This window comes from Trachemys scripta, chromosome 3, assembly GCF_013100865.1.
Source record: "Trachemys scripta elegans isolate TJP31775 chromosome 3, CAS_Tse_1.0, whole genome shotgun sequence".
NCBI classification, from domain to species: domain Eukaryota; kingdom Metazoa; phylum Chordata; order Testudines; family Emydidae; genus Trachemys; species Trachemys scripta.
This window is the reverse complement of record NC_048300.1, coordinates 145,768,838-145,782,294: the sequence shown is the minus strand read 5'-3', so window position 1 is coordinate 145,782,294 and position 13,457 is coordinate 145,768,838. Positions and strand designations below refer to the sequence as shown.

The 13,457-nt window shown below is 44.2% G+C and overlaps 1 protein-coding gene across 5 annotated transcripts in view; it reads left to right on the top strand.

Moving 5' to 3' along the window:
- SENP6 (SUMO specific peptidase 6) overlaps window positions 1–13,457 on the top strand; it is a 147,414-nt gene that overhangs the window by 32,066 nt on the left and 101,891 nt on the right. For all 5 annotated transcript variants that reach the window (XM_034766185.1, XM_034766186.1, XM_034766183.1 and 2 more), the window contains exon 4: window positions 335–477. In XM_034766185.1, the coding sequence (XP_034622076.1) occupies window positions 335–477 (143 nt within the window). The remainder of the gene's footprint in view (window positions 1–334; window positions 478–13,457) is intronic.

Below are 13,457 nucleotides of genomic sequence, written 5' to 3'. Positions count from 1 at the left end.
CTCAGTATGAATGGTATATTCTCTTTCCATTTTTTGTAGTTCCTGAAATTATGCTGTCTAGGACAAAACTTTAGACAGGAGAGTTCTGAATAGAATATTATATGAAACATAATTTTAGTTTGAGTTATGAGATCTTAGAGAAAACTGTTTGAAGACCAAGGGACAGGATTTATGTCGGAAATGGCTTACGACTAGGTCTTAGATAGAACATTAAGATGCTTAATGTCTAGTACAAGGGCAATGTAAATATGGATTCCATTGAGTATTCATATAAGTATTTCACGACTTAATAGTTGTATACTCTCAACCAAACATTTTAATTGTCTCATTACAGTCACTACGCTGTCGACCAGGAACTGTTGGCACCAGTGGCGAGTACATAAAAACGTACGCAAGGCGAGGCAAAACTGGAAGTTTTAGAGTTTTGAAAGGGAACTCAATTGGACTCAACATGCTGGGAAATAGCAAGAAACTGAGGTACAGAATTTCTAAGTTTATAAGTAATTGCCTAGTTAACAATCAGTTTTATTTAAACATGATATATGAATATCATTTTAGATACCCTTTTTCTTCTTCGAGTGATTGCTCATGTGTATTCCACAAAAGGTGTGCGTCCTTGCCACCTACACCAGTGCAGGAAGTTTTTCCCCTAGCAGTACCTGTAGGGGGGAGCGCCCCCCCACACGACCTCTGGAGTGGCGCCTGCCTGGCATGGTATAAAAAGAGCTGCGTGCTCCCCCCACCCTCAGTTCCTTCTTGACGTCAGTGAAGGTGCGTCGGAACTGCTCTGCTCCAGCTTTGCTGTAGCTCGTCCCCAGAACTGTTCGTTCGTTTAGTACCTGTAGTTAGTTAGCCTGCTTAGTTTAGTTAGTCAGTGAGCCTGGGCCGGGGCATGCCCTGAGCCCTGGGATTTAAGTTGTAAGGTTCTTGTCAGCGTTCTGTGCCAAGAAGCGACCCACACGCAGACTGTTTGCGCTGCTTGGGAGAAACCCATATCAGCAAGAGGTGCAAGATTTTGCAAATTGTTTAAGCCTCGGACCAAAAGAGAAAGGGACATTAGGCTCCGAGCCATTCTGATGGAGTCGGTGCTGACTCCGATCCCGGCACGCCGCTCCAAGCCGGTACCGGGCATTGCGGCATTAGTATGCAGCAATACGCTGGTGCCATCGACCAGTCGGCGCTGCTCCCTGTCCACGGGGCACGCCAAGAGGGCCAAGACTTCCCCCCTCTTCACAGCAGCACCGAGCTTCCAGTTACAAGTGGCAAACCATCAGGCCCTCTTGGGTCGGTACGAATTTAATCTGTGGGGTTCCCTGCCGAAATTTGAGGTCTCCCTCCAGGAGCACGATAAGGAGTTCAGGGCGTTGGTGGAGGAAGGGGCAACGGCAGCTCGGGCTTCCCTGCAGGCTGCCTTAAACGCTGCGGACATGGCCGCACGTTCAGTGGCCTCCACAATGTCCATGAGACGGGTGTCATGGCTCCTGCTTTGCGGGCTCTCCAGTGAGGCACAATCGTCCATGCAGGATCTCCCGTTTGATGGGAAAGCTCTGTTTGCAGAGGAAACAGATACAAGGCTGCATGGCATGAAGGACTCCCGCACGACCCTCCAGACCCTGGGTCTCTATGTCCCGGCTCCAGCAAAACCTAAGTTCAAGCCGCAGCAGACTCCGACTCTGGCCACCCTCCCGGAGTACGAGGCCGAGCATAAAAAACAACGGGACTATAAGAGACGCCCTCATAGGCAGTCTTGGCCTGCCCCCCAGCCTGGATCCTCCAAGGGCAAGCAGGCAGGGAAAAGACGATTTTGACGGGACGCTTCGGGGCAACCCGCCAGTCCTCATCAGGGATCCAACCCCAATAAAGCTTCCCTTCTCCAACCGGTTGTGTGCTTTCCTTCCGGAATGGTCTCGGCTCACTTCGGACCGATGGGTCCTCAACACCATCTCCTGGGGTTACACCCTCCAGTTTACCTCCTCCCCGCCCAACCACCCCCCACTCCAGTCCCTCCTGGGGGACCTCTTGCACGAAGCTCTGCTCGAGAAGGAGGTGGGGCGGTTCCTAGGATTAGGAGTGATAGAGGTGGTGCCCAAGGAGTTCATGGGCAAGGGGTACAACTCTGTTATTTCCTTATCCCAAAGGCCAAAGAGGGTCTCAGGCCCATACTGGACCTATGGGGTCTGAACCAGCACATGGTGAAGCTCCAGTTCCACATGGTCTCCCTGGCCTCCATCATCCCCTCCCTGGATCCCGGGGACTGGTACGCTGCCCTCGAGCTACAGGACGCGTACTTCCACATCCACATATTCAAGGGGTACAGGCGCTTGCTCCCCCCCTATAGGTACTGCTAGGGGAAAAACTTCTGGCACCAGTGCACGTGGCGAGCACACAAACCTATTGTGGAATAGACATGAGCAACATATCTCGAAGAACACCAGTTACGGAAAAGGTAACTCTTTTTTCACTGACTGGAGTGAAATTAAGGAAACTATAGCAAAGAGTCTCAATTTGCACTTTGCTAATCTGTACAGTTGGCAAGTTATAAATAAAAGTGGTCTCTCCTTTTCAGCAAAATATAAGAGCAGAGTGCCATAGTGAGATCTTTAAATTTTCATTACTCTTACAAAATGTGCTATATAGCACTTACTAGTAAATGCTGAAGGCTTTCTGGTCAAAATTTAACTGACCCTGGATATTTAACTGCATCTTGACTAAGTACCATTCAAGACTGCTTATACCATCACACAATCTCCCATTCGTCCCCCTGAGGTACAGAATGTAATGTACTCTCTCTTGGTCATAGCCTGGAAGAGGCAGAAGCCTATCTCCAGGACTAGCTGGGATGCTCCTTCATTTCTCCTCCTATAGGACATCATATCACACAAGAACCACTTTGCACTACTTCAGAGCAAGTCTTCATCAACTCTGCTCACTCTCAGATTCAGCCTGAGCTCTGGTCTCAAAAGAATTGAGCACAAATGTTGATATCTATGTATTTCATGTTCCAGCGGCTCACCACCACCGCTGGTATTCACTGACAATACTCAGACTCTACTCTTATTCAAGTTGTAACTGAAAGCAATAGCTATATGAAACACCAGCCACAGGAAGTTCATAATATAGTTAAATTGTTTCCAATGCAGTCAGTTCCCATTCACCCCATATGCAGGGAAAAAATCGCAAGACCACTACATCCAGCCATCCTATATAAAGTCAAACCAAGCATAACCTGAACCTCAGCCTTGTGTTGATAAGTAGGAAGTTATTGGTTAATAAGTGGTAGTGTAGCCATGCTGGTCCCAGGATATGAATGAGAGAGAGGTAGGCTGGGTAGTATCTTTTATTGGACCAACTTCCATTGGTAGAAGGGTTAAGCTTTTGAACTTCACAAAGCTCTTTGTTAGGTCTCTGTGGAGCTCAAAAGCTAGTCCCTTCTATAAACAGAAGTTAGTCCAATAAAATATATTACCTCATCTACCCTCTCTCACTCCTATTGTGGGACCAACATGGCTACGTTGCCCCTTGTCTCTTATTAGTTAAGACAGTTCCAGTGACTCATCACTGAGAGTCACTTCAGCTAGTGTGCATCATAGAAACATGGAGTGACCTTACGTCCAGTGCTGTCTCACCTCGTTTCCTCCCACTACGCTGTACGCTAAAGACTCTTGACATGGAGAAAAAAATCTGGAAATGGTCAAATCATTCTATTCCTAGCCATACAATTTCCAACTATGGGCAGTCTGATCTGGGTCCTTGGACCAAATGGGGGGGGAGGGATAGCTCAGTGGTTTGAGCATTGGCCTGCTAAACCCAGGGTTGTGAGTTCAATCCTTGAGGGGGCCACTTAGGGAACTGGGGTAATAATCTGTCTGGGGATTGGTCCTGCTTTGAGCAGGGGGTTGGACTAGATGACCTCCTGAGGTCCCTTCCAGCCCTGATATTCTATGAAATATAAATATAAGGAATACAAGAACTTCAGGCAGAAATGAGAAACCTCCCTGTCCCCAGATAGGAAGAAGCTGTTACACTGGTCCATCCCTAAGCACCCATGAGCACTCGGCTCTCCAAATTTCAAAACCTATGTGAAACTAACTTCACCTGACGTAAGAACTAAATGCAAACTCCACTGCTTTGATTTAGCATTTCTCCAATAGCATGTGAGTGTGCACAGGTCAAACTCATCTCTGTAAAAAATAAATAAATTCTTCTACATGCAATGGAAGAGTAGTTTGTTGTTTTTTTTGTGTTTTGTTTTTTTGTTTTGTTTTAATTACTGGGGAGATGCTGAAATGCTACTCTGGCAAGGGGCACACAAAAAACTAAATCTTTTCCTGCATTTGTTTTCTTTTGCTTATTTAATTTTGCCAAGTAGCAAGTACCTTGCAATGGGTGTCCCAGTTATTTAGTGAGATTCTGCACTATATGTTCATTTCTTGATGTAATTTTTCTGTAGTACAATAAATTAAATTACTCGGGTTTGCCTATTGGGTATTTCACTCTAACTATTGTATATTGAGAACTATAAAATAAAAAGTTATTTGTTTGGAATAGTCTTTAAATAGACTTTTGCATTGTAAATGATAGCTACCACTACACTTGTATTTGCCTAGTTTATCGATAAGAATATCATGCGAGACCATATCAAATGCCTTACTAAAGTCTAGATATACCACATCCACAGCTTCTCCCTTATCCACAAGACTTGTTATCCTATCAAAGAAAGCTATCAGATTGGTTTGACATGATTTGTTCTTTACAAAGCCATGCTGGCTGTTCCCTATCACCTTACCACCTTCCAAGTGTTTGCAGATGATTTCCTTAATTACTTGCTCCATTATCTTCCCTGGCACAGAAGTTAAACTAACTGGTCTGTAGTTTCCTGGGTTGTTTTTATTTCTCTTTTTATAGATGGGCACTATATTTGCCCTTTTCCAGTCTTCTGGAATCTCTCCCGTCTCCCATGATTTTCCAAAGATAATAGCTAGAGGCTCAGATACCTCCTCTATTAGCCCCTTGAGTATTCTAGGATGTATTTCATCAGGCCCTGGTGACTTGCAGGCATCTAACTTTCCTAAGTGATTTTTAACTTGTTCTTTTTTTATTTTATCTGCTAAACCTACCCCCTTCCTATTAGCATTCACTATGTTAGGCATTCCTTCAGACGTCTCGGTGAAGACTGAAACAAAGAAGTCATTAAGCATCTCTGCCATTTCCAAGTTTCCTGATACTGTTTCTCCCTCTTCACTAAGCAGTGGGCCTACCCTGTCTTTGGTCTTCCTCTTGCTTCTAATGTATTGATAAAAAGTCGTCTTGTTTCCCTTTATTCCTGTAGCTAGTTTGAGCTCATTTTGTGCCTTTGCCTTTCTAATCTTGCCCCTGCATTCCTGTGTTGTTTGCCTATATTCATCCTTGGTAATCTGTCCTAGTTTCCATTTTTTTTTTTTTTTACTCCTTTTTATTCTTTAGATCATGCAAGATCTCATGGTTAAGCCAAGGTGGTCTTTCGCCACATTTTCTATCTTTCCTAACCAGCGGAATAGCTTGCTTTTGGGCCCTTAATAGTGTCCCTTTGAAAAACTGCCAACTCTCCTCAGTTGTTTTTCCCCTCAGTCTTGATTCCCATGGGACCTTACCTATCAGCTCTCTGAGCTTATCAAAATCTGCCTTCCTGAAATCCATTGTCTCTATTTTGCTGTTCTCCCTTCTGCCCTTCCTTAGAATTGCAAACTCTATGATTTCATGATCACTTTCACCCAAGCTGCCTTTTACTTCAAATTCTCAACGAGTTCCTCCCTATTTGTTAAAATCAAGTCTAGAACAGCTTCCCCCCTAGTAGCTTTTTCAACCTTCTGAAATAAAAAGTTGTCTGCAATGCAGTCCAAGAATTTGTTGGATCGTTTGTGCCCCGCTGTGTTATTTTCCCAACGTATATCTGGATAGTTGAAGTCCCCCATCACCACCAAATCTTGGGCTTTGGATGATTTTGTTAGTTGTTTAAAAAAAGCCTCATCCACCTCTTCCACCTGGTTAGGTGGCCTGTAGTAGACTCCTAGCATGACATAACCCTTGTTTTTTACCCCTTTTAGCCTAACCCAGAGAATCTCAACACTTCCATCTCCTATGTCCATCTCTACCTCAGTCCAAGTGTGTACATTTTTTATAAGGCAACACCTTCTCCTTTTTTCCCCTGTCTATCCTTCCTGAGCAAGCTGTACCCCTCCACACCAACATTCCAATCATCCCACCAAGTTTCAGTGATGCCAACAATGTCATAGTTGTGTTTATTTATTAGCACTTCCAGTTCTTCCTGCTTATTACCCATACTTCTCGCATTTGTATATAGGCATCTAAGATACTGGTTTGATTTTGCCTCCCAGTTTTGTCCTGACCCTCCTTTCTCTCTGCCAATATAGCCCTCACTCCCCCTTGTTTTCGACCCATCTCCCAGGTCTCTATGTTCCCACTTACCTGTGGGCTTTGCTCACCTGTTCCCGTCGAACCTAGTTTAAAGCCCTCCTCACTAGGTTAGCCAGTCTGTGTCCAAATAGGGTCTTTCCCCTCCTTGAAAGATGAACGCCATCTCTGCCTAGCAGTCCTTCCTCGAATAACATCCCGTGGTCTAGGAAGCCAAAGGTGACACTATCCTGGCAGCGCCATCTTCGCAGCCAGGCATTCACCTCCACGATGCGTCTGTCTCTGCCTGGGCCCCCTACCTTTGACAGGAAGAATCGAAGAGGATACCACCTGCTCTCCAAACTCCTTCACCCGTACTCCCAGAGCCCTGTAGTCACTCTTGATCTGCTCAGTGTCACACCGCGCTGTATCATTTGTGCCCACATGGATGAGTAGCATGGGGTAGTAGTCAGAGGGCTGGATAATCCTCGACAATGCCGCCGTAACGTTTCGGATACGGGCTCCCGTCAGGCAGCATATCTCCCGAGATGAAATGTCAGGGCGACAGATGGGCGCCTCCGTCCCCCTCAGCAGAGAGTCTCCGACCACCACTACCCTACGTTTCCTATTCGCAGTGGTGGCAGCAGACCTCCCAGCCTTAGGGGTACGAGGCTTTTTCCCCTTTACTGTAGGGGGTGATTCCTTTTTTCTTGTATCAAGAAGAGCATAACGGTTACCTATTACCATGATGGGAGGGTTCGGAGCAGGGGTGGAACACTGCCTGCTGCCAGAAGTAACCAGCTGCCAGTGTCCACCCTGAGTCATCTCCTCCTCCACCAGTGGTGTGTCAGCAGTCCTGTGTACTGGGACAGCTACCTCAGCTACCTCAGTCTCCACATGGACACTGTCCAGGAATTGCTCGTGGATTCTGATGCTCCTCAACCTAGCCACCTCCTCCTGTAGCTCTCCCACCTGCTGCCTGAGAGATTCCACCAGCACACACCTTTCACATTGGATGGTCCCCCTAGCCTGGATATCAGTAAGTGGAAATTGCAAGTTACAGTCTCTGCAAAACCACACCAGGATCTGGGTAGAAGCATCCATGCTCAGACGCTCTGTCTGGCTACAGGTGCAGTGGAGGAGATAGAAGCAGTGCTGGCACAGGTGTTGCGGGTCTTCCTAACCATCATAAGCCTCCCTCTATCAGATTCCCATCTGCAGCCCCCTGTCCGCTGAAAGGGTTGTTTAAGCAAGAAGTTTAGGTTTTAAGGGGAATAAAGGGAAACAGATAGAACTGGCAAGGGACCCATGCCCCCTTCCCACTCCCTTTCCAAACTCCCTTGCGAAACTTCCTGTTAGCAGCCCCTGGTCGCAAAAGCTCCCTAGTCGCTTGTGCGCTGCTTTATAAAGCCCTGGCCTGTATGAATGCTCCGCCCACTGATTAAGGCTCAGCCACTTACCAGAGGCTTCTAGCTTACAAACCTTCCTTTGACGCTCACAGCTTCCAACTGCCAGCCACAGCACATGGTCCTCCAAACAAACAAACAAACAGACTGACAAACACAAGCATTATTCACCATTTTCTAACATAATAAAGTAAAAATGAAGAAACTGAACAAATGTAAGGTAAGCTATAGAGTTGCTTAAATAAATGTACATAGATACATATATCTTCTTGATTAACAAAAAGAGGCACCAAATTTAGCGTTAGGTTATATTTAGTTGCAGCTAAATTTGTTTTAATGGTTATCAACAAATGAGATTCAACCTTTCTTTAGGCAAATAAAGTACAAGTGCAAAACACAGTTAAAATCACTAATGAAGGCATGAATGAAAAACACCACCTTGGCTGCAATGAATATTTTTGGTGATGTTGAAACTAGTACTGGCATCACTCACCTCTAACCACTTTTTCTGACTTTGGTCATTTAATCTGGCCGAGAATGTGATTATCCTACAAGCAGTTATCTTCGTTTAATACTGAAGTGCAGCATCTCCTAAGTTTTATATACTACATGCATCACAAGAAAGGCTAGAAAAATATTTTTCCTGTTTTATATATTATTTTGTTCGCTAGATTTACATAATTGTGAACAGTTTGTTTATTTTGAACATTAATGTGCCCACTGATGTCCAATATAAAGGATACTCAGTAGCAGTTCTCTTGAGTTTTGGATATCTATTTCTCAGCAGACTGAAAAGTTTAGTCTTACAGCTAATTCTGTGATTTAATTGTGAGCAGATGAGATTTATTAACTTTCTGAATTTGTCAGTGATAGTCTGAGACCTTGGGAAATCACTGTGCTTGAATTCCTCTTCTCCTTGCCTCCCCTCTCTTCTCACCCCCCCTCCCCATTTGTAAAACGAGGATAATATAACCCACCTATGTAAGGGTGTTTTAGATCCTCAGATGGAAAGCATTTTAAATTAATGTAGCAGTATTGTAAAGCAGTGTTTTCCTAACATGTGGGTGAATACCTGGCAGTGAGGAGGATTGTGCAGGTCAGATGGGCACTGACACCAGGTCTCAGCTTTAATTAAAAAAAGAGAAAAAAAGTGTGTGTGTGTGGGGGGGCCTCTAGCTGTTATGGTTACAGTAATGCGCATGCATTATAGAATCTTAGAATTGTAGGACTGGAAGGGACCTCGAGAGGTCATCTTGTCCAGTCCCCTGCACTCATGGCAGGACTAAGTATTATCTAGATCAGGGGTTCTCAACCTGGGGTCGGGACCCCTCAGGGGGTGGTGAGGTTATTACATGGGGGGTCACGAGCTGTCAGCCTCCACTCCAAACCCTGCTTTGCCTCCAGCATTTATAATGGTGTTAAATATACAAAAAAAGTGTGTGTGTGTGTGTGGGGGGGTCACACTCAGAGGCTTGCTATGTGAAAGCTGTCACCAGTACAGAAGTCTGAGAACCACTGATCTAGACCATCCCTGACAGGTGTTTGTCTTAACCCGCTCTTAAAAATCTCCAATGATGGAGATTTCACAACCTCTCTAGGCAATTTATTTCAGTGCTTAACCACTCTGACAGGAAGTTTTTCCTAATGTCCAACCTAAACCTCCCTTGCTGCAATTCAAGCCCATTGCTTCTTGTCCTATCCACAGATGTTAAGGAGAACAATTTTTCTCCCTCTTCCTTGTAACAACCTTTTTATGTACTTGAAAATTGTTATCCTGTCGTCCCCCCACCCCCGCATCAGTCTTCTCTTTTCCAGACTAAACAAACCCATTTTTTTCAATCTTCCCTTATAGGTCATGTTTTCTAGACCTTTAATCATTTTTGTTGCTCTTCTCTGGACTTTCTCCAATTTGTCCACATCTTTCCTGAAACGCGGCGCCCAGAACTGGATACAATACTCCAGTTGAGGCCTAATCAGCACTGAGTAGAGCGGAAGAATTACTTCTTGTGTCTTGCTTACAACCCTCCTGCTAATACATCCCAGAATGATTTTTCCTTTTTTTGGGGGGGGAGGGGGCGGACTTGCAATTGTGTTTAGCTGATGGTCCACTATGACCCCCAGATCCCTTTTTGCGGTACTCCTTCCTAGACAGTCATTTCCCATTTTGTATGTGTGCAAATGATTGTTCCTTCCTAAATGGAGTATTTTTTTTCATTTGTCCATATTGAATTTCATCCTATTTACTTTAGACCATTTCTCCAGTTTGTCCAGATCATTTTGAATCTTAATCCTATTCTCCAAAGCACTCACAACCCTTCCCAGCTTGGTATTGTCCGCAAACTTTGTAAGTGTACTCTCTATGCCATTATCTAAATCATTGATGAAGATATTGAACAGAACCAGACCCAGAACTGATCCCTGCGGGACCCCGCTCGTTATGCCCTTCCAGCATGACTGTGACCCACTGATGATTACTCTCTGGGAATGGTTTTCCAACCAGTTTTGCACCCACCTTGTAGCTCCATCTAGGTTGCATTTCCCTTATTTGTTTGAGATGGTCATGTGAGACCGCATCAAAAGCTTTACTAAATTCAAGATATACCATGTTTCAGAGTAGCAGCCGTATTAGTCTGTATTCGCAAAAAGAATAGGAGTACTTGTGGCACCGTAGAGACTAACATTTATCTGAGCATGAGCTTTTGTGGGCTATAGCCCACTTCATCGGATACATAGAATGGAATATATAGTGAGGAGATATATATACACATACAGAGAACATGAAAAGGTGGGAGTTTTCATGCCAACTCTAAGAGGCTAATTAATTAAGAGGACAAAAAATTTATACCATGTCTACTGCTTTTCCCCCTATCCACAAATCTTTCTTTGACAGCGTAACAAGCCATCAGGTTGGATTGACATGATTTGTTCTTGACAAATCCATGCTAACTCTTTCTTATCACCTTATTATCTTCTAGATGTTTGCAAATTGATTGCTTAATTATTTGCTCTGTTATCGTTCAATGTACAGAAGTTAAGCTGACTCGTCTGTAATTCCCTGGGTTGTCCTTATTTATCTTTTTTATAGATTGGCACTATATTTTCCCTTTTCCAGTCGTCTCCCGTCTTCCATGACTTTTCAAAGATAATTGCTAATGGCTCAGGTATCTCCTCAGTCAGCTCCTTGAGTATTCTAGGATGCATTTCACCAGGCCCTGGTGACCTTGAAGACATCTAACTTGTCTAAGTAATTTTTAACTTGTTTTTTTCCTATTTTAGCCTCTGATCCAACCTCATTTTCACTGACATTCACTATGTTAGACGTCCAATCACCACCAAGCTACTTGGGGAAAACTGAAACAAAGAAGTCACCTCTGCCATTTCCACATTTTCTGTTGTTCCCTCCCTCCCCCCCCACTGAGTAACGGACCTATCCTGTCCTCAGTCGTCTTTTGCTTGTAATGTATGTGTAGAATGCTTTCTTGTTGTTCTTTATGACTCTAGCTAGTTTGATATCATTTTGTGCCTTGGCCTTTCTAATTTTCTCCCCGCATACTTGTCTTATTTGTTTATATTCATCCTTTGTAATTTCTTTTTTGTAGGACTTTTTTTAAAGATCATTGAAGATCTCCTAGTTAAGCCAGGGTGTTCTCTTGCCATATTTTCTCTTTCCTACGCAGTGGGATAGTTTGCATTTGTGCCCTTAATAATGTCTCTTTTTTGAAGAACTGCCAACTGTCTTCAATTGTTTTTCCCCTTAAACTTGCTTCCCATGGGATCTTGCGTACCAACTCCCTGAATTTGCTAAAGTCTGCTTTCTTGAAATCCATTGTCTTAATTTTGCTGTTCTCCCTCTTACCATTCCTTAAAATCATGAACTCTACCATTTCATGATCACTTTCACCCAAGCTGCCTCCCACTTTCAAATTCTCAACCAGTTCCTCCCTGTTTGTCAAAAACAAATCTAGAACAGCCTCTCCCCTAGTAGCTGTCTCCACCTTATGAAATGAAAAATTGTCTCCAATACATTCCAAGAACTTGTTAGATAATCTGTGCCTTGCTGTGTTATTTTTCCCAACAGACATGAGTAGTTGAATTCCCCCATCTCATCAAGTCCTGTGCTTTGGATGATCGTTACTTGTTTTTTAAAAAAAGCCTCTTCTGCCTGGTTAAGTGGTCTGTAGTAGACCCCTACCATGACCTCACTCTTGTTTTTTTACCTCTTTTATCCTTACCCAGAGACATTCAACAAGTCTGTCTCCTATTTCCATCTCCACCTCAGTCCAAGCGTATGCATTTTTAATATATAATGCAACACCTTTTCCCTTTTTTCTCTGCCTGTCATTCCTGAGCAAGCTGTACCACGTGATGCCAACTGTCATAGTTGTGTTTATTTACTAGCATTTCGAGTTCTTCCAGTTTATTCCCCATACTTCTCGCATTAGTATACAGACATCTAAGATACTGATTTGATTCCCCCCCTCCAGTTCTGTCTTGTCTCTTCTTTATCTCTGCTATAACAGCCCATGCTCCCCCCCCAAATTCTGACCCTTCTCCCAGGTCTGCCATGTTTTTGACTTACCTGTGGCCTTCGGTCACCTGTCCCCTTCAAATGTAATTTAAAGCCTTCCTCACTAGGTTAGCCAGTCTGTATCCAAATATGCTCTTCCTCTTCCTCAATTAGGACCCCCTCTCTGCTTAGCAGGCCTTCTTGCTGGAACAGCATCTCGTGGTTAAGGAAGCCGAAGCCTTTCTGGCGACACCATCTTCGCAGCCAGGCATTCACCTCCAGGATGCATCTATCTCTGCCCCACCTCCTACCCTTTATCAGAATGATCAAAGAGAACACCACCTGCACTCCCAACTCCTTCACCCTTACTCCCAGAGCCCTGTAGTCACTTCTGATCTGATTATAGGTGGAACTGGTAGCAAACTATACTTCAGGTTGCCAAACACTTTCAGTTGCAAGACACGGTTTCAGTTGTTGTTTATAACAGCCATTCGGACTGTAATTTCCCGTGCCAGGTGTGTGCCTGGAGCTTATTTATTTTTTTAATGTTTCAGCAAAATTGGTCCAACTGTTTCTCAGAACAAAGTTAGGGAGAAATATATTATTTTGCCCATATTAAGTACTTATGTCCATTTCATTGGGAAGTTTTAGCATCTTCATGCTTTGGAGTATGGTCTTGAAATTTGGCAGGGCTGTCATCCTGGTTTCAGTCGTGTGCCTTTTGTCACTCCCATGAAAACCTGCCCAAATTGGCCAAGTGAATAGCCTCCCAGAAACGGCAGTTCACATATACTTAATAGAGACTTGTTAGTTTGGCAGTTAAATTGTCTGAAGATTCCATTTGCACTGAGCATGCTCAAGCCCAAGGCTATAGCTGCAAAGCAGGTGTTTCCCTGCAGTTTCTGCTCTCGGTAGCCAGGAGCCATTGTAGTACGAGGCACCGGACCTGAAAACAAGGAATCTGTGTACTCAGTGGTATGTGCACTTTCAGTGGTGTGCGCACATCTGCCCTCCTTCCGCCAGGGATAACCCATTGTACTGCATTCAGATAGTTGTCTTGCCTAGGAAGGGTGTTAGACACCAACAGCTATTGATTTTGATTGGCTCTCAACTGCTGGCCCAGCTTCATGTAACAATGGCTTTTCTACTCAGGG